This window comes from Lutra lutra, chromosome 15 (assembly GCF_902655055.1).
Source record: "Lutra lutra chromosome 15, mLutLut1.2, whole genome shotgun sequence".
NCBI lineage: Eukaryota > Metazoa > Chordata > Mammalia > Carnivora > Mustelidae > Lutra > Lutra lutra.
The window spans coordinates 60,936,770-60,959,023 of NC_062292.1; the positions used below are offsets into that span (position 1 = coordinate 60,936,770).

Consider the following 22,254-nt stretch of genomic DNA (forward strand, 5'->3'; position numbering starts at 1 on the left):
TAAGAGTCACTGATGTTTGGGCAATTCCAGAAATAACGCTTCATGCTAACAGCTGTCCAGGGTGACGTCACAGGCAGCCAGAAAAGCCTTCCTCTCCTCTCTGGGCCATTGCACCGAGGCGCTGCTTCTAGATCTGCCCCTCCCCCTCCATCCTTCAGTCCCTGCAGCCCCAGCGCTAACCGGCTATCCTCTGGGGCTCCTTTACCAGCCTGTTCCTCTTCAGCCAGCCCTCTGTACCCTGAATGCTTTGAACTATTTCTCATCTCTTGGGCCTCCTTTCTCTCACTAAGCCCTTCCAAAACCGTAACCACAGGCAAACACCACCTCTCTCCTACCTCACTCCTCCCTCACCCCTGACCTCAACCCATTTTCCAGAACCTTCCTCTGACCAGAGCCTCGGCCTCCTGCTTGCTGGGGACAGAGGTTTGGACAGTTCAAGGATTGCATCTTCAAGGTGAAGGGTGGTAGAGGGAACACAGTATTTAGAGTCAAGAGAATTTCCTATGCTTGACTCCACTGCTTGTACTAACCGTGACTTCAGGAGCTCTGGCTGTGACAATGTCACAACATTAATGTTGGCTTTACGGAGTAACCAGGAGGCGCCAATGAGTAATCTCGAACCCGGCAACCTGATGTGCATACTCGGGTAAGATCTGGTGTTCTCTAGATACCATTCCACAAAGCTCTGATTCTTAAATGTCACTGCCTATGGGAATTACCTGGGGAGCTTGTTAAAGACCCTCATGCCGAGGCCCTCTCTAGCCCCAAAGACTCTGAATCAGAGGCAGGCCCCAGAAGTCTCTGGGTTTAACAAGCCTCCCGGTTGAGTCTCGTGCAAATGGTATGGACCTCTGAGCAACCCTGCTGCGGGGGTAAATGTCTCCGATCCCGACTTCCTCCACTCGTTCTCTTTGGTGTCCCATGGCTGGTACCAGCTAAAGTGGGCCTAGTATTGCTTCCGAGGCTACTCTAATGCACTAAGTACCGAGATCTCTCAAACGCTCTCTGACGTTGCTAAACATGGACTTTAAGACCTTCCTTATGCCCCACCTCTGCCCCTGATCAACTCTCCGTCTGCCTTTAGCCATTTCTAATCATTTTTGCTCTTCGGCAGTTACCTAAATGCTGGTGGTTTATGCAGCTCTCGCTCAATGCCTTCTGGAACTAAATGCTTTCTGGCCTTTTGGGATTAGCTGCCTGGAACTAGAGTTAGTTATACAGGGTTTGGCTTTTGGCAGTAAGAGAACTATGTCCTGGCTAAACACTAACTCAAAAGGCCTTCCCCGTTACAGAGAAAATCATGACCGTGAGATAAATTCTCATGTCCTAATATCCAACATCCTTTCCCACTGCAGCCCCCTTGGGTTTGCCTTTAGTAATATTTCATACCTGCTTATAAATAAGCTATAAAAGCATGCTGTAGACGGTCAGGTGTTAGGCACAGGGGAAATTTCATTACTGTTGCTTATATAATTGCGGGACCTTCCTCTGATGTGAATCCTTGAGAACAGAACAAGGTCAGTTTTGCCTCTGTCCTCCTTTGTGGCATCTACACACTCAGTGGCTCTTCTGAGGGGCAAGATAGAGGTTTTGTTGCCATATGGAGCCCATGGCCAGGTGCTCGTACACGCAAACCCTGTCCAATATAACAGACACTTGCCCTTATGTAAATCTAGCCCTACAAGTGGTGGGGCCTTTGTGCTGCACTGGGGGTCCTGGTGAGTTTCCTGGCATCCCTGCCTGTCCCACCCCACCCAGCCACCAGCAATGATAACCTGCCGCCCGAGGTCACTGGAAGGTATATTTAGAGCCTCTTCCCCAAGAGTGAGCTGGGTCTGAAAATAGATTGCTTGGCCTGTGTGTGTGTGTTTGGGTAGCAGCCTCTAAATCTACACCTTCAATATATGCGGCCCCTGGCCAGCCCAATGCATGTCTGTTCAGCAGAATATAAGTACTAGGGACCTGGTCTTGGGGGCTGGGCTCTACTCCAGGATGTCGTCTTCCCTCAATGGGACTTGAGCAGGCCTTCCCGAGGTCTGGTGCTGACACCCCCCTCTGTGGCTGTGAACCCTTGGATCTGGACCCAGTCTGGATTAGAGTGTCCCATATTTGAAGTGCTGGCCTCTCTCTAGAAGAGACCAGATGTTTCCCTCTGGTCTCAGCTCTGTGTGATCACAGTTGCTCTGTATCCCGAGAGCCCCCATGTACTTTGCCGCTGTGGTCGAGTTGTTTACGACAGGGAGCATTTTATGACCGTCATTTGGGAACCAAGCGATGGAGGCATCTGTGTAACTGTTGTTTCACCTTGAACATGTTATGACAACATTTTGTAGTTGGAGTTAAGGACAGTTGAAAGTTACCCTTAAACTTGTAGCTTATAGGTCTGTGAGAGCAGGGATAGAGCCTGTCTGGTTCATAGTTGTCCTCTTAGCATCCATTCAATAAGCATTTATTAAGCACTCACTGTGTACAAAGCAAAATGTTAGATTCTTTGAAACTCTAAAGATGAATAAGAAGTTGCCCCTATATTCAAGAAGAAGGTCCTAGTTTAATAAGTAATTATGATACAAAGGGAAATTAAACCGGTGCCATAATAAATATTTAAGCAAGTTTTTTGGAGGACAGTGGAAGCACTAACCGTCATTAAGGGAAGATTGACAGAGGAGACGGCCTTGAGGTAGAGCCTTTAATGAATAAGATTTTGATGGCAGAGGGGATGGGGAATGAGTATGTCACACACAGTCCCAGCAAACCTCAAGTCAGTATATGCTAAGTCCACACAGCGGATGGGCTCAGCCACCACATCTCCTGCTAAGCAAGAGCTTCTTGGGTCCATGAGTCCCAACTGTGTGTCCCAGCAAATGGGTGAAGTGGATCTTGCCATTTCCTTGGAATTATCCCAGGAAGCAGTTTCTCATTTTTTGCTGATGGCTCCTTCTTAGCCTCCTACTAAAGGAAGGTTTTCTTTCTTTAAGTCAGTAGTTCCCAAAGTCACCTAGCTGGGCATTAGGAGCACCGGGGGTTTTTAGCCCTTCCCAAACCCAGACCACGACCCCAAGCCAGTGACATAATCTCTAGAGGTGGAAAAGTCTTCTGTAATTTTTTTTAAGCTTCCAGGTAACTGTAAGTTTGGGAACAACTCCCTTAGGGCAAGTTTAAGTCGACTTGTTTCACTAGTGACTGGAGCCACTGGCCATGATATCAACACAACTGGTTGCTAAGCCACGGAGGACACCTTGTAGATAAAGCATGTGTCTTTGAACACCCTTTAGGCCTTATGGAAATGGCCCAGTTTTGGGGGATGGCTGAGACAGTCTTCATTTAAAGCTAATCACTATTTCTGAATCAGACACCTCATTTCTGTCCTCGGAGGCTCTCAGTCCCCAAGACGCATGTACCGTCCCAATGCCCATATCAAGCCTGTCCACGCAGGAGTGTATGACTCCATGAGAAGGAGCCCATGAAAATGAAAATGGGATTGTAAAACCTGTTGGCACCTAGGAACACTTACCTCCTCGAGTCTGGTACCCTGGGGCTGACATCAGGAGAGGCTAGCTTAATCCACAAATGTCCGTTCATTCACACATCGGGCAGTTACTGGGTTTCTATGATGTGTTAGACACTGTCGTAAACGCTGCTGGGGCTGCAAAATGACTCAGACCCAGTTGCCAGTTTTTTAGGTTTTCCTGCCTAGGGAGAGGGCTTTTCAGATGCGTTCCGGAGAATCATACAAGAAGGAACGTGATGAGCAACACAAGAATGGTCCCAGCTACAGGCTGTGGGAATCCAGGAGAGAGTGCTTCCAACGGAGGGCCATTGAGAAGTGCCCATGAGAACCGTCTGGGGGAATGGGGGTATTTGGACAGAGAACGGGACGAGGGGAAGGCTTTTCTGAGCAAAGGAGCAGAAGGAACACAAAGATGGATTAGTGGGGTGGCAGCCCTGGGAAACAGTGAGTTATCTGAATCTGCCCAGCATGTGAAGGGGAGACAAAGCCAGGAAGGGAGGTTTCCAGCAGTACACAGCTGACCTGGCCCCTCGGACACAGAATCAGGGGTGAGACAATGGCACTGTGGAACTCTTGGAAGCCAGGTCATCTATGGGGGAGACCTGAACATCGTACTCTCCAGCTTCTGGAATGCACTGAGCTCGTTCCCTCCTCGGTGCTCTTAGACCCCCTGTTCCCTGTGCCTGGTCCATGCTCCCCCCCCACCGCTTCCTTTTCCCCCAACTGTGTCTTATTCTTTCTTTAGATCTGAGTATAACTGTCATTTCCTCAAAGAATTCTCCCTGACCTTTCAATTTAAATTAGATTTCCCTGCTATGGTCTCTCATCTCATCCAATTATTTTCCTCCATAGCACTTATCATGGCTTCTAACGGTACATTTATATCTGTGACTATGTGTTCGCTCTCCAGCGCCTCCATCAGACTGCATAAGCTCCGTGAGGTCAGGGACTTGATCTTGTCACTTAGTGCACCCCTGGGACTGACAGGCGAAAGGCTCTCAGTAAGTGTTAGCTGAATGATATGTGAATGAATGACAGTGAAGAGAAAAAAAGAATATGTAAGACCCTTCTGTCCCATAACACGTGTAATAGAAATACATCATTAATAAGGGAAGGGTCAAGGTCTCGTGAAAGACACTCTGGCTGGGAGTCAGAGTTGGGGGTCTGGTTTTATACGCATTTCTGTCACTTCCTAGTCATGAGATCACATCTGCAATCCGACAGGTTAGTGTGGCTCTTTCCTTCTCTGACTTCACAGCCCTGGACTCAAATTGCTCATTTATTAGATAGGGTCATAGAGTATGCCCTGTTTAATAGTTGGGAAAACACACTGAGACTTTATATACTATTGGGCAGGTGAAGGACTACACAAATGTAACAGTATTAATTGGTGCCATCAGCTTAGAGCTATTTGCCTCTACATTTTATATTGAATAAATGGCTTTGGTGTTTTATTCATGTTTACTGCAAAATATTCTTTTCTGTTGCCATTGTTCACACACACACACAAAACACACACACAGACCAGTGGTAAAGCTATATTCTTTTATTACCAGGGTGAACCTAAGATATGCAGAGTCTGTGTCAAACATACTAGTGAAAACAGATGCCCTTTTCATTTACTCAAAGGCACTAATAGCTTTAATAAAAGCAGAACGTATCACTTAAGAGGAATAGTTAATTAGCCTTGACAAGAAATGAGCTCAGAATTCTTATGAATGAATTAGCTAATTCCCACCATGGACATTGAGCATTTGGTTTTTCATCTGACATCCTAATGAGAAGCCCGTAACAGCTGGGGGCAGAGGAGTGACTGAAGTCCGTGGGGTTGTCTGGGAAGGGCTTAGGTCAGGCTAATGTTGTTATATCAATAATGGTCTTAGACAGGACACTGCAGTGCCAGCCAAAAATGTGGATTGGAAAGAAAAGCCACGCTTGTATTTCTTTTACTTTAGACAAAGTGTATGGCTTGTTATGGGATGTTAAATCATATGGAAGGTGTCACAAGGAAAGCATGCTGGGATATCTTGCCATAAGCATATCAAGGATTTTTTTAAATGCAAAAATATTTATTGAGCACCTACTGTGTTCCAGCCTTTAGGCAGGAAAACAATTTATGTGGGGACGCAGGTCGGGTTGGGGAAGGTAAATGGACCTAACAATGAAGCACAAATTGGGATGAACCAGGCTGTGCTCCCACAGTGAGCAAAATAGCCAGACTTGAAGGGACCATTGGAGAAAGGGAAGAAAAAAAACCCAAACAGACAAACATGAAGATATTATTTCCTTGTATCTGTATAGAACTTTGGTGTGTACAACAAACAGAACCCCCAAACCAAGCCAAAACACACGCAGTCCCCTCATCCCATTGGATCATGAAGCAAAAACAAAGCCCAGAAACCTTAGCCAGCTGAGTGCTGTGGGTGCCCCCCTCCCCCGGGACTAAATGAGCTTGCCCAAGGTCACACAGCAGGAGGTGCTGGGCCTTACTTACAACTTCTATCCCAGAGCACTTTCCTCCTGATGGAGCTTAAAAGGTAGGTTGAGACAAGACAATGGGGCCTTTCCTTACCAGGCTAAGGCTTTTGGTCTTTATTCCGTGAGCAGAAGTGGTCAGGGTCACCTAACTTAGCAAAAAGGGAAGAAAGTAGAGCCTACCACTCACTGCTGACAAATCATCTTGACCTTGACCTTGAATAAGGCTCTAAGGAGAGCTTTTTACAGGATGGTTTTTGAGTACTTGGAAGAGCCCTTGCCAGCACCGGTCCACCAGGAAGTCAGTTGTGCTGGAATAACTCATTTCTTTCTCAGACAGACCTACAAAATGGTAGTTTATGCTTTAGTAAGACTTGCTTCAGATGCTTCTGGGGGAAAAAAATGGACAGTTATGGAATTGGGGGCTGGATTCATTTGCTTTTAATTTTCAAGTTGAAGGGGATTTTGGAACTCACCTAGCCCTGTTCCATCATTCTACCAACGAGTAAAAAGAAACAAGGGGGAAATGACTTGCTAAAAGTCACATCATCATCATCATCAAAATGGCTTGTACCCATTGAGAATTAATTATGTATCTGCCACCTTCTAAGTGATTAACATGTGTGGACTGAATCACAAGACTATGGGGTCGCTGATGCCCAGGGACACTCAGTGCCTTGCTAATATGGTGAGGCTCGTAGCAATGGAACTGGGATTTGTACCCAGCAAGGCTGGCTTCTGACTGGTTTCCTCTGCAGACACAGCCTCTTCCGGCCACACAACGAGTGTTTTATGAGTCAAGTGTCCATGGTCCTATAATTGGATGGTACGTTGGTATGCCCTAAGACATCTTTGCTATGTCCTTTTCAGTATTTTTGTCCCTAAGTTAGAGAAAATATGGGAGCAGGGTGTCAGGTCTTCGAAAGTCTCGAAATGGGGGGAGGGGAGGAATAACATGCATTGGATGGAAGAGACAGGAACCCCAGAAGATTCGGGGTGATGAGTGAACCCAAATGCAGGGAGGCAAACAGTCCCCGCCTATTCTGCACGGTCCACATCTAATGCCAGTTCTCAACGGAGCGTCTGAGGCCACCCCCCAACCAAGGAAGCCCCGGGCACACCAGGCCTTCGCAATGATAGCCTGTATCTTTCTTCCTCCTTCCTGACCGACTGGCTCTGATCCCCATCTGGGCCCCGTCCTCCCGCATCATCTGGGCTCTGTTCCCGTCTCTGGGTCTTTATTCTTAGTTTTTTGCTGGGTTCTCTTAGCACTTGAATCTTGATATTTTTTTTTCCTGTGGGCCTTGAGTTGCCTTGCCTCCCTCCACATGCCACGCCACATCAAGGACAAAACTCTCATCCTGTCCCAGCCTCTCAGAACTCTCAGCCCATGACCGTGGTGGGTCTGCTGACGGCACCTGCGTTGCCCTACAGACCCAGACACCAGGTGGAGGAGATCGGGGTTATACCTGAAATACTGTATTCAGGTCTGGCCAACTCCCTTCCCCTCCCTGAGGGTCTCCAGAAACTGAAGCATATTCCTAGAAAAAGAATAGATTGTCAATGGACTCGAATACTTGGTGGTACATGGGCAAGTTGAACGAGGCCAGGGCGCCTCGAGAAGTAGATTGCGGGCACTGGAGATTTTTCTATGAATTCGCAGAACCCTGCGGGCTCCTCTTACGTGACCCTAGAACCTGTTGGCAGAAGCTACAGAAAGGAGGTAGACGTCAGTTCAATTAAAAACTTTCTTACAGCAAGAGCTCTCCGGAAACGGAATGGGATAGTAGTGAGCCTCCCATGGCTGGAGGTGTCCAAGGATAGGCCCACAGTGTGTTGTCAGGAAAACTGTCTAACAGATCCGCACATCAAAGGGATACCTGGACTCTGATTTGTAGCTGGGTTCCAGCCAAGAGAGTCTCTGGCTCAGTGAGGACTCAGTGGTGCCTTCTGAGGGAAGGCAGGATGGGATGACAAGGGAGGGATGACCGCGGTGTGTGGGGCGAATGCATCCCTCCAGTGAATGGCCACCGCCACCTGGAGCCCACGCGTCCTCCCTGCTCGCGCGTCTTCCCTGTGAATGCCCCGGGGCTGCACCTGTCCGGCTGCTTCTGTTGGAGCGCAAACGCCTCCGGCCCCAGAGCAGGAGAGGCCCACCGCACACGCGAGGGAGGCTGCAGCTTAGTGTTCCACAGCTGGGGCCCGAGTCTCACCCTTCTGCGATCTTGTGCCCAGGAAGGGGCTCTATTCTCTCTAGGCCCTCACCTCTGCCCCCCTGCAGGAAAACAAAAAACCCAGTGCAGAGGACGGACAGGAGCCCGAGTGCGAAAACGCATTTGCCCAACACCCAATCGATGTCCGTGGGTGCCAATCAAGGAGGAGCGCCCCCCGCCCCGCCCCGCCAGCGTCCCCGCGGCCCCTGCCCCCGCCGCCCCTCCCCGGCTCCCGACCTCCGGGGGGCGGTCACGCAGCGCCTCGGGCTTCCGGGACGCGGGGCCCGCCGCCGGCAGCGCCCCCGGGGAGGCGCGGAGCCGGCGGAGCGCACGCGGCGGCCCAGCCCCGAGTGAATCAAAGCAACAGGAGCCCGTGCGCGGCGGGGCGCGGCGGCGGCGCCGTGCGTGGTAACTGACAGGCACCAGCTGCCGCGCCGTCCGGACGCGCTATGTGGCCGCTCCGAGCGAGGGGCAGATTCCAGACTAATCCCGGAGGGCCGGCCCAGCCCGAGCTGCCCGGGCTGCGAGGAAGCGATGAGCGCTCCTGTTAGCCCGAGTTGAGGCAGCCCCGGCGGCGCTCGGGAGCCCGGGAGGCCGCGCTCTTCCGCAGACGGTCGGGAGAGGAACATGAACTGAAGAGTAAACATGTACGGGAATTATTCTCACTTCATGAAGTTTCCCACAGGCTTCGGCGGTGAGTCCGGCGCCGGGGCTGCCCCGGGGTCGGGGTGCGGGGTGGGGGACCTGTGTGGAGGGGCCGGAGGGGAACCGCGACCTGCGGGCACGCGGCTGCCAGTGAATTAGGAGGAGGGCAGGGATGTTCGTCTGCACTGGTCGTGTGTTTCCGCGGAGTGTGTCTGTGCGTGCAGGAGAGAGGGAGGGAGAGGGGATGGTCGGAGGCGAGGATCCGTGCACAGCAGCATGAGCGAGCAGAAGAGAGGGCGTGCAGATACCCCACCGAGCGTTCCAGCCCACCTGCCCGGAATGGATCCGAGACCCAGACGGAGCGAGAGCGTTGTTAGAACCCAGTGTGTTTGTGCGGGTGGGCAATGTGGAAGAGTCAGAGGGTATCACTGGGACGTACCTATTATCCAACTTGTAATGAGAAACATGTGCTGAAAAAGGCTTTGCCTCTCTATTAAGAGCCCCTGCCATACTTGGTAACAAGGTTCATGCTTGTTTTATTGAAACGCAGATCTCCCCTACAATCGGATTTTTTTTTTTTAAAAGAAAACGGAGCACTTGAATTTGCCACCCTGTTTTTCTTCCTCTGTTGTCTTCCCTTTTGATTTGCTAATAGCCTCGCGCCCCCTCCCTGCTGCTTTCCACTGCCAGGGTCCCTGCTGGCAGTTCTGTTCTGAGGGCAGAGGGTTGGTTCTGGGTGCGGGAGTCTGCGCTCCCGGGACTGGCAGGCTGAAGGTCCAAGTCCCCAAGCCCGGGAGGGCAGCCCCTGCTCACTTTTCAGGGGCCGCCTTCCGTGGGACTCGAGGCTCCCTTGATTCAGTGGCAGAAGCTGTTCAGCCGTACAGCTTTGAATAAATGGAACCAACAGCTGACCGACTGGCCTGTCACTTGTCAGCTGGTGGCACGAAGCTTGTGCTCTTGGGAGCCAAAGAGGAGCTTTTGCCCTGCGGATGCTGGCAGACAGGACAAAGCAGAAATTCTTGTTAGGTCTTGAGAACTGAAAAGTCCCCGCTCTCCCGACCTCCTGTGTGGACAGATAGGCAATTCATCCGAGGGCTGGGGTGGGGGGGTACAGCTTGCTTCCTTGGCCATGCAGAGCCCTCTGCGAGGCATGGAAGGACGTTGCAAGGTGGCCATGGTCCCTCCCGGGGTGGTGTTGGGCTAGGGGACTTGCTCTTTCATTCAGGGTGCCTTGGGGAGTTTGTGAGCCAAGCGTGGTATTAGGTTCTGGGAAGACAGATGTGAATGAGACACTGGCTCTGCCACTTGTGCAGAGCAGGCTTATCACACAGGCACACTGTCATATTTCCGGCTCTGTGTGCTTTGGGGTGCAGGAGGAGGCTGTTGCTGGGACTCAAGAGGTGGGGGGCCACAGATGTGTTCCTGGAAGAGGGGAAGTTGAAGTCGTTGGGGCTAGTCTCATGCTATGACCCAGTGAGAGTGGTGGCCAAGGATGTGACCGAGACATCTGATCTCGTTTATAGTTGGGTCCTGGGTGTGAAAAGCCTTCTCAGCTCCTGTCTCGGTCCCATTCACAGTTGAGACACTTTTTTCTTTTCCCTCTGAATTCAGTTGTCTGAGGTCAGAGGGATGTGCTTGTCCTCGAGGTTCTTAGGTTCCCCAAGGTCTGGGAGGCTGTGGCTTCATGAATGTCATGGAGACCCTCTGAGCCAGTGGGAGTGAAACAGGGTTGAGGGTGGAAAGATCTAGGGAGAGCTAAGAGCAAGGCTGGATGAAGAAGGTCTAGCGCCAAATTCAACCGGGGCTGCCTGCTGGAATCTCGAAATGTTAGTCTGCTCAGGGACCTCGAAGAGTGTCTTAGACCTCTCATTTTTGGAGTGGAAATGGAGGCCTCAACAAGGCAGGGGCCAGTCTAAGGCTACATGGGCTTGAATGGGAGAGAACCTTCCAGAAAACCCCTGACTCAAACTTAGAATAGTACTCCTTTAATCGGATCTAGTGCAAGGAGCATGAAAGGGAGAGAGAGCAAGAGAACTGGAGTTGGGTTCACATACCAGCTGTGTGGCCTTAGGCAAGGAATTGCCTGTCTCTGAGCCTCAGTGCCTTGGTCTCTGAAATGGAGCTGATAATCCCATCCTCAGGTATTGTTTTGAGACTGAAATGTGCGAACATTCAGAGAAGCAGCCACTTTGGTACTGTTTGTGTGTTTGGTCCGTAGTAAAAGTTAATGTTTTCATCTCTTCCATTTTGCTCAAGCACTGAACATGCAGATTAACCGAAAAATCAAACGTTACTGGAGAATAATGAATTAGGAATCTTGGGAAATAAAATGAGGTCCACGAAGGTGCATACACTTTTGCTGGTTTGGAGTCTCACGATTGTGGGGGCTCTGGTGGTTGGTGTAATGAGGTTTCAGAGACAAGGAGACACAGCAGTGCAGCCACAGAAGAAAATACGTTGATGTAACATGGGGAGCCAGAGGGAAAAGGGCCACTAGGTTGTTTAAATGTCTCCCTCTGATGCGACTTTTCCTTGTTCCCAAGGGAGGAGAATAATTATTTTGTTTAGTTCTGTTGATGTTTTCCGTTTTGTTTGCGTGCACCGGCTCAGAGTGCTAAAACACTGAGCCAGAGCACATCCCCCGCACCCCCCCCCCCGCCCCCAAGCTGCAGGGAGGTCTGTCTGAGAACTTGGCACACCCCCGAGGCACAGGGAAAACCTGAGGACTGGGGTGGCTGCCACCTGCAGCGCCGGCACAGAGAGAGGAAACACATATATGCAGTAATTTCGTGCCTGCCCCCCTTGCCTTTTTATACAGCAGCAAATGGAGCCTCAGGGGGCTCCTGGGATCCCCTGTGAGGAGCTCTAGGGACACAAAGTCACCCGTGGGAGATCGCCCCGGGGATCGTGTCTGGAGCTGTGCTTCCCAGATGTGAGCTCATCGTCCCATCGGTGAGGAGGGGCTGGTTCCTTGGGCCGAGCTGCGGTGACTACCTGGGTTGCGGTGGTCACGGTGGTCTCGCCGAGGTGCCCCGGTGCCCAGCGCCCCGCCCTGCCTTGTGACGAGCAGAGAACCCTTCCCTCCTTCTCCGCCAAGTCCTGGCTTTGCCAGCTGCTCAGTAAGAGATTTGTTTGCCTGGAGGAGACAGTTGCTGCCTCTAAGAAGATGGCAAAACAAAGCCTGTAATTCCCCCATCCAATTGTGCGGTAATCCCCCCGGGGAGAGCAGGATCAGGAGGGAGCAGGGGGCTCGCGTTTCAGGGAACAAGGGTCGCTGCAGCCGCCCTTGCGCGGGGCCTGCTTCCCTCGCGAGCCCTTGACCCTGAAGGCTCCTGACAACCCTCCAAGGAGTCACCATGAGGATCCCGCTGCTTTTAGAGGCGAGGAAGCGGAGGCACCGCACGGTGTGGTAACGTGTTGAAGGTCTCGGGGCCGGAAAGTGGCGCTCGTCGGGATTTGAACCCAGGCCGTCGGGCTCCGGTATCCCTGGTCCTCTGAGCTGCCGGTCAGGGCGTCTGTGGACCACACACTTGCTCCGGGACAGGCCGGAAAGCCACGGGAAGCAGCGCAGGCCTTGCTGGGCTGAGGAGCCCTGATCCCGCCCCGGCCCTACCCTGTGGCCACAGGCCTGTGGCCTGGCCACTGAGGAATAAAACACAGGGGAGTTCGCAGTCACTCAGCAGCAAGGGACTCTGCGGCCCTGCCTGGGGCTGCCCCTGGAGGCCCGCTGATTTGCGAGAGTCCTGCCCAGCTGGCCCTGACATTTGTGTGGAACACTCTGCTTTTCCCCTAAGAGTCTCCTTAGAGGAGGGGTGGGTCGGAGTTACGTGTCCCCACGTGTTTGTGTGTATGTCTGGGGCGAGCTGTGAGGATGTGTGTGGGTGTGGGAGCCGTGTGTGTGTGTGTGTGTGTGTGTGTGTACACGGAGGCGTGCGTCAGAACATACTTCTCCCCTCCACAAATGTGTGGGTGGCTAATTGGGTCCTACCGTGGACGTAAGTGGTTAGGGTTTATGTCGGAAGGCGTAACTGTTTATGAGATTTAGGAAGGAACATATTTAGTGTAAACTATTTTCTGAAACATTTACAATCTTACCAGGAGACAGAGAGCTGAATAGGAACTGGGGGAAGAAATTGTGCAAAGACTAATCTAAATTCTCCACCTCTTCCTTCCCCTCATTATGTCGCTTCTGTATCTGCAGAGAACTTTGCCACCAGAGCTGGGTGGCTGGGATGCCAGGGGCTCCCAGGGGAAGCTGTGATTTTCTCTTATTGGAAAGTGGAAGACTCAGAGGCCCAGGGAATGTAAAAATTTATTTTCCAGAATGCCTGGGTGTGGGGGGCTCTCATGGGATTGGTCCAGGTCCTGGCTCAGCGATCGTCACAAGAGTGAAATGGTAGCTAATGTGTATTATGCACCTACTGTGTGCCAAGCCCTCCTCCACATTGCAAATCTCTCCTCGGCATTGGAAACACCGTCTCATTTAATATTCTCTAGGGCTCCTGGAGGGAAGGCACTACTGTTATCACGGGGAGTGATGACAGTATCACTGTTGGACTAGATGACCAGAGTCACGGGGAGGTTTAGCAAACTGCTCAAGATTGCCCATCTGGTAAGGGGCAGACCCAGGATCCAAATCCAGGCAGGTGCGAGCTGCCTGCGGTGCTGGAGCCATATGCCGCACCTGCTGTTTGTTGGGGGGTTAGGGTGGAGAGGGGGTGGGGCGCGGGGGCATGGAGTCCCAGATCTGCCACAAATGGGTGAATTATGTGTAATAACAGCAACTAACAATCTCGGTGCTCTGATCATAATGTGTTTTTTGGACATGTGTAATTACAGCAAATGACTGAAATGACTGGGCGTGGGGGCAGGGCACTGGGCACTGGGAGGTGCTAAGAAAACAAAAATCCAAAAAGTGTCCAGATGGACCCCGCTTTGTTCTAATACACGGAGCGCGACCTTATATTCTAAGGTGGGGCTCAGCAAACTTTATGAAGAGCGGGAGAGTAAACCTTTGAGTCTTTGCTGGCTCTAGGGTCTCCTGTTGCAACTGCTTGTATCCGAATCCTGTCCTTGGGTGAGAGGAGCGGTAGCTGAAGTAGCGAAAGCTAAGGTACAGGGAGGTTCATGCTCCTGTCTATTTGCGAAGCCCGAGGGGGTCGTTCTGGAGAAGGCTGAGTGCTCTCCAGTCTGCAGTGGTTCCCATCCCTGCCTCTAAACGGCCTCTTCCTGGCTTCCCCACCACCACAGGGCTGAGTCTTTAAAGCTAGACTGAGGGGCCTGCGGGTCGGGGTGGGGGGTGACCCCTTAGTTACAGGCGAGGACATGTGGGGAAGCAGGGTGGCTAACCCCGGACCTGCAGCTGCTTGTGGTCTTCAGACTGGGGGGAGATGGAGGGAGGAGTGGGGAAGCCTCTGAGAGCCCTCCCCCCACCCTTTGGGGAAATAACTCAGTTCTACCCACCCCACAGGGTCAGTGTTAACTTTCCACAGTGTAGGGGTTTAATAAATAAAGCCTAGACGATCGTAAACACATGGTAAAAGATCCCCCTTGCCATTTCAGAAAATTTGGAGACTATAGTTCTAAAGTCACTAGAATTTTGTGCGTAGATTTTTCTTAGGGGAGGTGTGCCTGTTCTTAGAGCATCAGACGGCACTCCAGGCGATCCTGACAAAGCAAAGGCAGACATGGATTCAGCGCATGTTACAGAAAGTTCTGTTTTCACAAATCATTCTGGGGCAAGCCTCCTGAGATCTGGCAGAAAGAGAGCTGGGACCTGGGACCTTCAACCCCTCCAGTCTTCAGAAGACCTTGGCCCAGGGCCAATGACTTTGATGAGTCATGAACAACCTGGAACCCCTTGCTGTCCTTATTAAATACCTTGATTGAGAGACAGGGAGGGAGATGGAAAGATTCGAGGTGCGAGATCAAGCTCAAGTTCCTGATGGGATTTCAGAATCCAACATCTGAACTTGAAAAATGGAGAAGCTTGTGATCTTTAGTTCAGAAAGCATTTACTAGGAGTCAGAGGAGCGGCCCAGAAGGAGCTTAGCATATATGTTGGGATGTTTCTTCTAAGCTGTTGGCTTGGCTTTCATGTCTGCGAACTCACCATCTCCTTCATCTCCTTTGCTGGTCACTGGCGTCATTGGGAAGCAGTCTCTTAGACATTTGGGGGGTCATGGTACCTGTGACTTCTCAGCCTCAGCGATGAGGGGAGCAGAGCAAAGGTTAGAGTTCATCAGCAGGGAGAGAATATTCTAGACTGTGCTGGGAATGCCGATTGGTGGTTAGGCACATGTTGGCTAAGTATCTGGCTTGTGCAAGGGTTGTGCAGAGCTCCAAGAAGGCAGACCCATTCCCTGCCCTGAAGGAATGATAAACTAGTTACACGCTCTGTAGTCTGCCTCCGTATAACATTTGGAGATGACTTATTTCCAGAAATGTTTCTTGGGACTGAGGTTAAGCGAATGGGTCCCAGGAATTTACGCATTTAGACCCTGGGAATAAATGATCCTGTGTGCCTTGCCTAATGTTAACGTGCACTAGGGGTGTTGTTTACTGTATTTTAAGATGATTGCAGTCTTTAGAAGACTTGTTAGAGGAGCCCCTGCTCCAGGATTTTGGCCTCCCTCTCCCTTGTGAGTTAGACACAGCGGAGTATCCACCTGTACCATCAAGGTTGATAATTTGGTCCTGGGTAGGAAAAGTGGTATGCAAGCAAGATGTCATTAATTACATGCAGAAAGGTTACCAGAAACTGTGCTAGACTCAACTCAGATTCTAGGTCTGTAATAGCTCACAGCAAGCGCTTACAAAGGTCACTTTATCATTCTGAACCTGTTTTTCTAAGTCGAGCTAATGGGGTTTATTTCTGCCCTACCAACAGCTCTGAGTCAGGTTCAAGCTTCCATGAACTAGGCACCGGCTCCCAGGAGGGACTGCTCTCTCCGTAGTGCCTAGCTTGGGGTCTGGTACATGGTAGGCACTCAACAAATATTTTTTTGACTGATTGAACCAGTAACAGACACGGAAATAAACAGTGTATGGTTATGAAGAGCTTTGTAAGTGAGAGAGGGTATGTAGAGCGTGGAATGACCTTGAACCTGGGAGCCAGAAGACACAGTGTTTTTGTCCTGCTCGTGTAGCCTTCAGCAAGTCCTGCAAACTCTCTGGGATTATTTTCTTTTCTCTAAAACACGGTAATTCTACACGCCCTGAAAGTCAGGTTTCTAACCCTAAGCGATATGGCCTTACGAATTTATGACCTAACTGATTTGGAAAGGTGATTAAATTTGGTCATGGTATGAACTAGTTTGTATTTGCTCCTTCGCCGAAAAAAAAAAAAAGACACACAAAAAAAGTTCATGGAACAAGTAAGACTGTAGAAGTGTTGCCCCATTTAAGTTACATCTGTTTTGAAGCAATTTAAAAAGCCTGGTAGAGAGCATCATTAGCATATTAACCGGGTGTTAATTACAAAGAAGACTTTTAAAGCAGATTTTATAAAATCTCCGCTTAATAACCATTAGCTTGCGGTACTGGAAATACAAACTCCTCACGTGTGTTACTTAGAAGTAATAAAATTGTAATTTAAAAGTAATCTGCCAACTTGTCAAGAATTTAGACTGATTTTTTCCCTCAATTGATCGAAATGAGTAAGGTTTTGCTATAATTATATATAATGCTGGTGATAATGAGGCTGATTATCAATCTTTGCCTGCTTTTCACTATCCCCATCATGGCAGATTTTAGGAGAGATGGGGTGGGAGGGGCTGGCAGGATGAGAGCAGGGAGGGGCAGGGGGGGGAAGGAAGAGGGGGGGATGCCACTGTGCTCTCCCCCTCCCCCAAGCACCGGGAGAAGCAACCCCAACTCCCACCCTAGCAGCCCCAAGCCCTCCTTTAAAGGGACCTGCTGGAAGCCGGAACTGCCCTGGGAGACTCCGAGAGGCTGGTTAGGGGCACGGAACCCATGAGCTGCTGATCTTTGCGTCCTCCCTTGCTGCTGAGGGGCCCTGGGTGCTGAGCCCCTTCTCCCACACACTCTCCACTTCTGTCACTTTGCTTTATTTTCCCCATTGAGAAAGCCAGAAAACGCTTCGAGAGCAGAGAAGGCTTCTTATCAAGAAATGTGGCTTCTGCTTCTGCTCCTTACTGCCTGGGAGTTGGGGACCTCCCACCTTGGAGTTGGCCCCCGTTAAGCTGTAGAGCTCTGTGCCTCGGAGACACCCTCCTGTCCATGTCCAGGTGGCCATGAAGCTCCGAGGCTTACATGCAGGTGCTTTTGAACATGCCGACAGTGACTCAAATGTAAGAAACGTGGACTAGCAATCCCCTGGCATCCAAGTGCCCCTTCCACTGGAGAAGGGAGAAGCAAAGGTCAGGCTGAGCTAGGACTCCAGTGAATGGAGTCCCCCCACCAACGCCACATGGAAGTGGGTGGGGCCAGAGTCTGGGAGGGGAGTGTCTTAGTCAGAAAGTGCCAGGGTCAGGGGCATCTGACTGGCTCGGTCCCTAGAGCAGGGGACTCCTGATCTCCCGATCAGGAGTGAGTTTGAGCCCTATGTTGGGTGTAGAGATGACTTAAAAAAAATAAAGTCTTTGTTTATGCACCACACCCAGTGCTCCATGCAATACGTGTAACAATCTTGGAACACTGAAAATAAAATCAAATAAGAAAAAAATTCTTTTAACAATGTGCCAGGGTCAAAGTCCAGAATAGGGAGGCAAGTTAGATTGGGGAAGGCAGGGAGGGCTGCTGGGAGGAGTCCCGGAGGAGGGCAGTTCATGGTGGAGATGGGACTGAAGCCCAGATCTGCCGCCTTCCTCCATTTAGACGCCACGTGTATTATTTACGAGTCCTGTTCCCTTGGGTGATGTCTTTAATTCCTCCGTACCCCAGCTTTTGCATTTGTACAGTAGAGATAAGCAAACCAACCTTAACGGGGCTTGAAGGTATGAAGTATGTCAATGTATATAAAGCGTCGAGAACCAGGTCTGGCTCCTGGCAATTGCTCAATGAATGTTGTATTCTTTTGTTGTTGTTAGTCATGGAAGGAGGTGCCTATTAGTGTCAGTTAAAGTGCCGTCCTGTGGCAGGCCTCTGCCTACCTCGCTCTGCAGCCAGCCTGTGTTAGGAGCCAAGCAGCCACGGGGGGAACGATGACAAGTTTCCCTTACACTAGGAAGAGCAAGCCACGGGGCACCTCGGTGGCTGAGTCGGTGAAGCGATTGGCTCTGGATTTTGGCTCAGGTCACAGTCGCAGGGTCCTGAGAGAAGGCTCCTTATTCAGTGGGGAGTCTGTGGACGATTCGCTCCCTCTGCCTCTGTCCCCACCCCCTTACTCCCTGCTCCATGCTCTCTGTGTGTCTCTCAAATAATAATTTAAAAAAAAGTATTTTTTTTTCTTTTTAAGGTAAGAACAAGCCAGGTGTCAGACTGATTCTGATTCTGGGGCTCACGCACCACGTCCCCCCACGGAGACAAGGAGGCAGGCTTGGGTGTGCGCTGGTGCCCTGTGGGAGAGAGTTGAGTGGGACTGGGCGGTGCGATGCTCCCTCGACTTCAGATGGAGAGTCCTGACTCAGAGATAGCGCCTCTTTACCTCCGTCCCCTTCCCCGCGGGTGGGTATTAACCAGTGTCAAGCTTCCGTACAAGTTTCCGCTGTGCAGGAGAGCTGTGTTAGCAGGCCAGCAAAGTCCCTGCGTGGCAGCAAAGGGCTGGACACACCAGGCCACTTGCTCCCTTGTCTGGCCAGTCAGGAAGACTCACGCTTGACATTTTCCTTTCATTGGCTGAGGAGGAGGTTGCTAGGCAACTTCCTCACTTTGGTAAGAATTCTGTAGTTCTGAGTACCCGAGATTCTCTTTCTCAACAAGGCCCCCCCTCCACACACACACACACACACACACACACACACGCACGTGTGCACACACAAGCAATTCGTTACTCAGAGATTTTTGCATTGGTTAACAGTGGGGACAGAGATTTCTGATGCAAATGATTTCTATTGATGAACTCTCTGTAGTAATATACATTAATTAACAAAAAAATGATCCCATCACTGCTCCCATCCCGTTGTCAAGTGTCTTTTGAGCATCTGCTATGTTCCATGCTCGGGGCTGGTCCCGTAATGGGAATCGTGAACAGCAAGGGATAGAAATTAAAAGTATGTGACAACCAGGAGGACAGCAGACGGTCAGACTGGAGGTCACATGGAGGACCTCTTTGTCCCGGGCCGGATTATGGGGTGATCTGGATGATCCTAGGGGAAGGGTGGAGTGGCTGGGGTGACGGAGGGGTGCTCCGGGCTCAGAGCAGCGGTGATTTACTGCAATTTACTGTGTGTGGCCAAGACTGTCCTTAATAGAGCATTTAGCACGGGCCTGGCTCCGTGATCTTCTACACCGGCGTTCGAGCCACACACAGTCCGCCCCTCACAACATTTACAGGATAGTGCGTTAGTGCACCTGCTGCTGCGGGTCCACAGTCTCAGGTGCCCTCAGAGATCCACCGAGGTGAGCATGTGTGTGTCTCCACTTTGTGTGGGGAACTGCGTTCAGGCGGGTCAAGTTCCTTGCTCAAGTTTATGTGACTGGAAGGAGGCAGAGCCTCAGACCCAGCCTAAGGTTTTGTGGCTTCAGAGGCCCGTGTTCTGCGGCGCTGCCCATGCAGACTTCAGGAATCTGGAGAGTTTAGGTGCCCCGCAGGTCCCCAGACAGTTCTGATTGCTGGGGACATGCAGCCTCTCGGGCTGCAGTCTGGAATCCCAAAGAACCCGAAGGTCCGGCTGCCGACGACAGGGACCCCTCGGAAAGCGGTCCGGACTCAGACCATGCCAGGTGGCTGGGACCTTCGGGGCTGCTCTGAGGTACCGCCGGACCGTAGCCTGCTCTGGGTTCACGGACCCGCAGCCGGAGGGGTCTAGGACACCCCGGGGCAGAATGAGGCCCAGAAATAAGAAAGACTTTTTTTTAGGTATGTTGCCCTGAGAGAAGATGCTCCTGAGAAAGCCCCCTAGCCCTTCCCCATCAGATGCGTTCGTTTTTGTTTAAACAAATCCTTGCCTGAGCGAAGGGCGTCAGCTCCGCGGAGTGGAGGGTTTGTGCGTTTCCCAGGCAAGTGGCAGTGGGCACAGTCTGGCGGTGGCCAAAGAGGGTTAGAGGGGGTAGGGTCAGGGAGAGAGCAAGACTGCTGGGGCCCCGACCAGGGCGGATGGGCCTGAAGGGACAACAGGGAAGCATAGGGGAAACCTTGACTTCAGATCTGGACTAGAAACCGGGTTTCTGGAAAACGTGTGGTGGCTTTTGGTCCTGGCTGTGGCTCCCATGTGGCTTGAGAGAAAGGGGAGAGAGGGCTGGAGGCCGTGAAAGTGCCGTGGACTACCACGCTCTGGCGTGTGTCTGTGAGGCCTGGTCCGTTTCCCGTTGAGAAACACGCCTGTGCTTAGAGGCACCGCATCCACCTTTTCTAAAAGCAAAGCGCTCCTGTCTGAGAACCACTGGGTCATGGAGAAGCACAGAACCAACCCGCAATCCTGTAAGACACATCTGCTTTGTCGGATTTTATTATTATTTTTGTGAATGTGGTTCTAAAGTAGCCCACCGCTTCTGGACCACTGACTCAGCAGAAGCAAACCACGTTTTTTTTTTGTTGTTTTTTTTTTTTTTGCAAACCACGTTTTAAGGTTGTTGCAAACCAAGCTTTAACCCTGTTTCAGTCTGTCTCAGGCACTCCGGGCTCCTCACTGAGCAGCCAAGGCATATCCTGGCTGGCATTACTATTATTATTATTATTATTAATAAAAACAGTGTACTTTTCATTTCAGTCACCCTCTCATCATCTTATTTTATTCCTGGAACAACTTGTGAGTTCCCCAAAGCCCACGCTCCTATGTTCCTTGTGCAGGTCAGTGTTTCTCCTACACAACATCCCCTTCCTCGCTATTCCCATGTGTTCTGCATATGGAGTACCCTTGGACTTGGACTTGGTCCTAGGTCACTGTACTCCTTTATTTTTAAAGATTTATTTATTTTAGAGAGTGAGAGTGTGAGCAGAGGGAGGGGCAGAAGGAGAAGGGGAGAGAGAGGGAGACTCTCAGGCGGACTTCCCCTGAGCCTGGGGCCCAACGTAGGGCTCCATCTCACGACCTGGAGATCGTGACCTGAGACTAAACCAAGAGTCAGACGCTTAAGCGACTGAGCCACCCAGGCGCCCCTACTCTCTTTTTGAAAACTTAAATAGCTATTTTTAGAAAGGTAATCTTATGCAAAAATAGAAGCCTAGTCACTTGCTATTAATAGAAGGAAACTATAAAAATAATTATAGAACTATTAATATTTTTTTAAAGAGTTTGCCACATAAAATACTACCTAAAATGTCCCTTACGACTGCGTTACAGGTCTCAGACCTTGCGAACCCTGGGGTTGACGAAAGTGTGAAGCGAAGCCTCGTCCCAGTCTGTCTCAAAGCTCTGGGCCTGCGTTCAGGGTACAGAAGTGAAAGGCACGGGCTCTCTGAGAGCCACATAAAACAGAATAAAAAGGAGAGTAGGAGGGTCGTTTGGTTTGTCTCTGGAAAGCTGAAGCCAGGAGGGAACAGCAATTGCCTTCAGGTGGCGGGGCTGCGGGGGCGACGGGGTCGCCGTCCCAGCCGGGAGAGCGCGCCCCATCAGGGCAGGCGGGCTCCCGGCTCACCTGTCACATGTTATCTTAGGAACAGGCTCAAGATATACATTGGCCTCTTTAAATGTCACAGGCTTCCAGGGCCTCAGAAGAGTCTAAAATTGTTCTTTCCAATCAGTGGCCATCTGGGAAGATTTTTGGTTTCTCTGGCTCGAGTTCTTAGAAGCTGCCCTTTTCTCTCTCCTTCAGATAAACTTTCAGCTTGAGATCCCTTCATAATTGAGTCATCTTGTACTTTGTGAGGTGATGGCTCTCCAAATCATCCTTGCTGTCCTTGACAGCACACACAGGGGAGAGCGTGGGCTTCACGTTGACAGCTGGAATCTGAGCTCTGTCACTGAATACCCGGGTGGCTCCAGGGACCCTGTTGGGAGTGGGGAAGCAAAACGGACACTCGTCTCCCTCTCCCAGTTTAATGGAAAAGACGGAAATAAATAAATATGGCGACACAGTTTAATAAATGCTAGGATATGAGTAAGGGCAGGCTGGTGTTAAAAAACGGAAAAGGGCATCAAACCAGACCAGGAACACCAGGGAAGGCTTCCTGGAGGAGGTAACACTTGACTTAGACCTTGAAGGATGAATCCGAACTTGGTAGGAATGGAGGGGAGAGCGAGTCTTCCCGGAACCGTGTGGGGGTAAGGCTGAGCATAAGTTTTCTCATCTGTAAAAAGCTAAAATGGTCCTCACAGGCTTATTGTCAGGATGAAATGAGTTAACATATGG

General features: G+C 50.9%; 1 protein-coding gene across 5 annotated transcripts in view; it reads left to right on the top strand.

Annotated features, from left to right (window-relative positions):
- Positions 1–22,254, top strand: part of RXRG (retinoid X receptor gamma) — a 99,215-nt gene that overhangs the window by 44,119 nt on the left and 32,842 nt on the right. Inside the window, exon 1 of one of the 5 annotated variants that reach the window (XM_047704814.1) lies at positions 8,540–8,890. The exons of the other annotated variants lie outside the window; for them this stretch is intronic. Within the exon in view, the coding sequence (XP_047560770.1) occupies positions 8,842–8,890 (49 nt within the window). The 5' untranslated portion in view covers positions 8,540–8,841. Of the gene's footprint in view, positions 1–8,539; positions 8,891–22,254 lie in introns of those variants that run through there. 5 annotated transcript variants of the gene reach the window in all.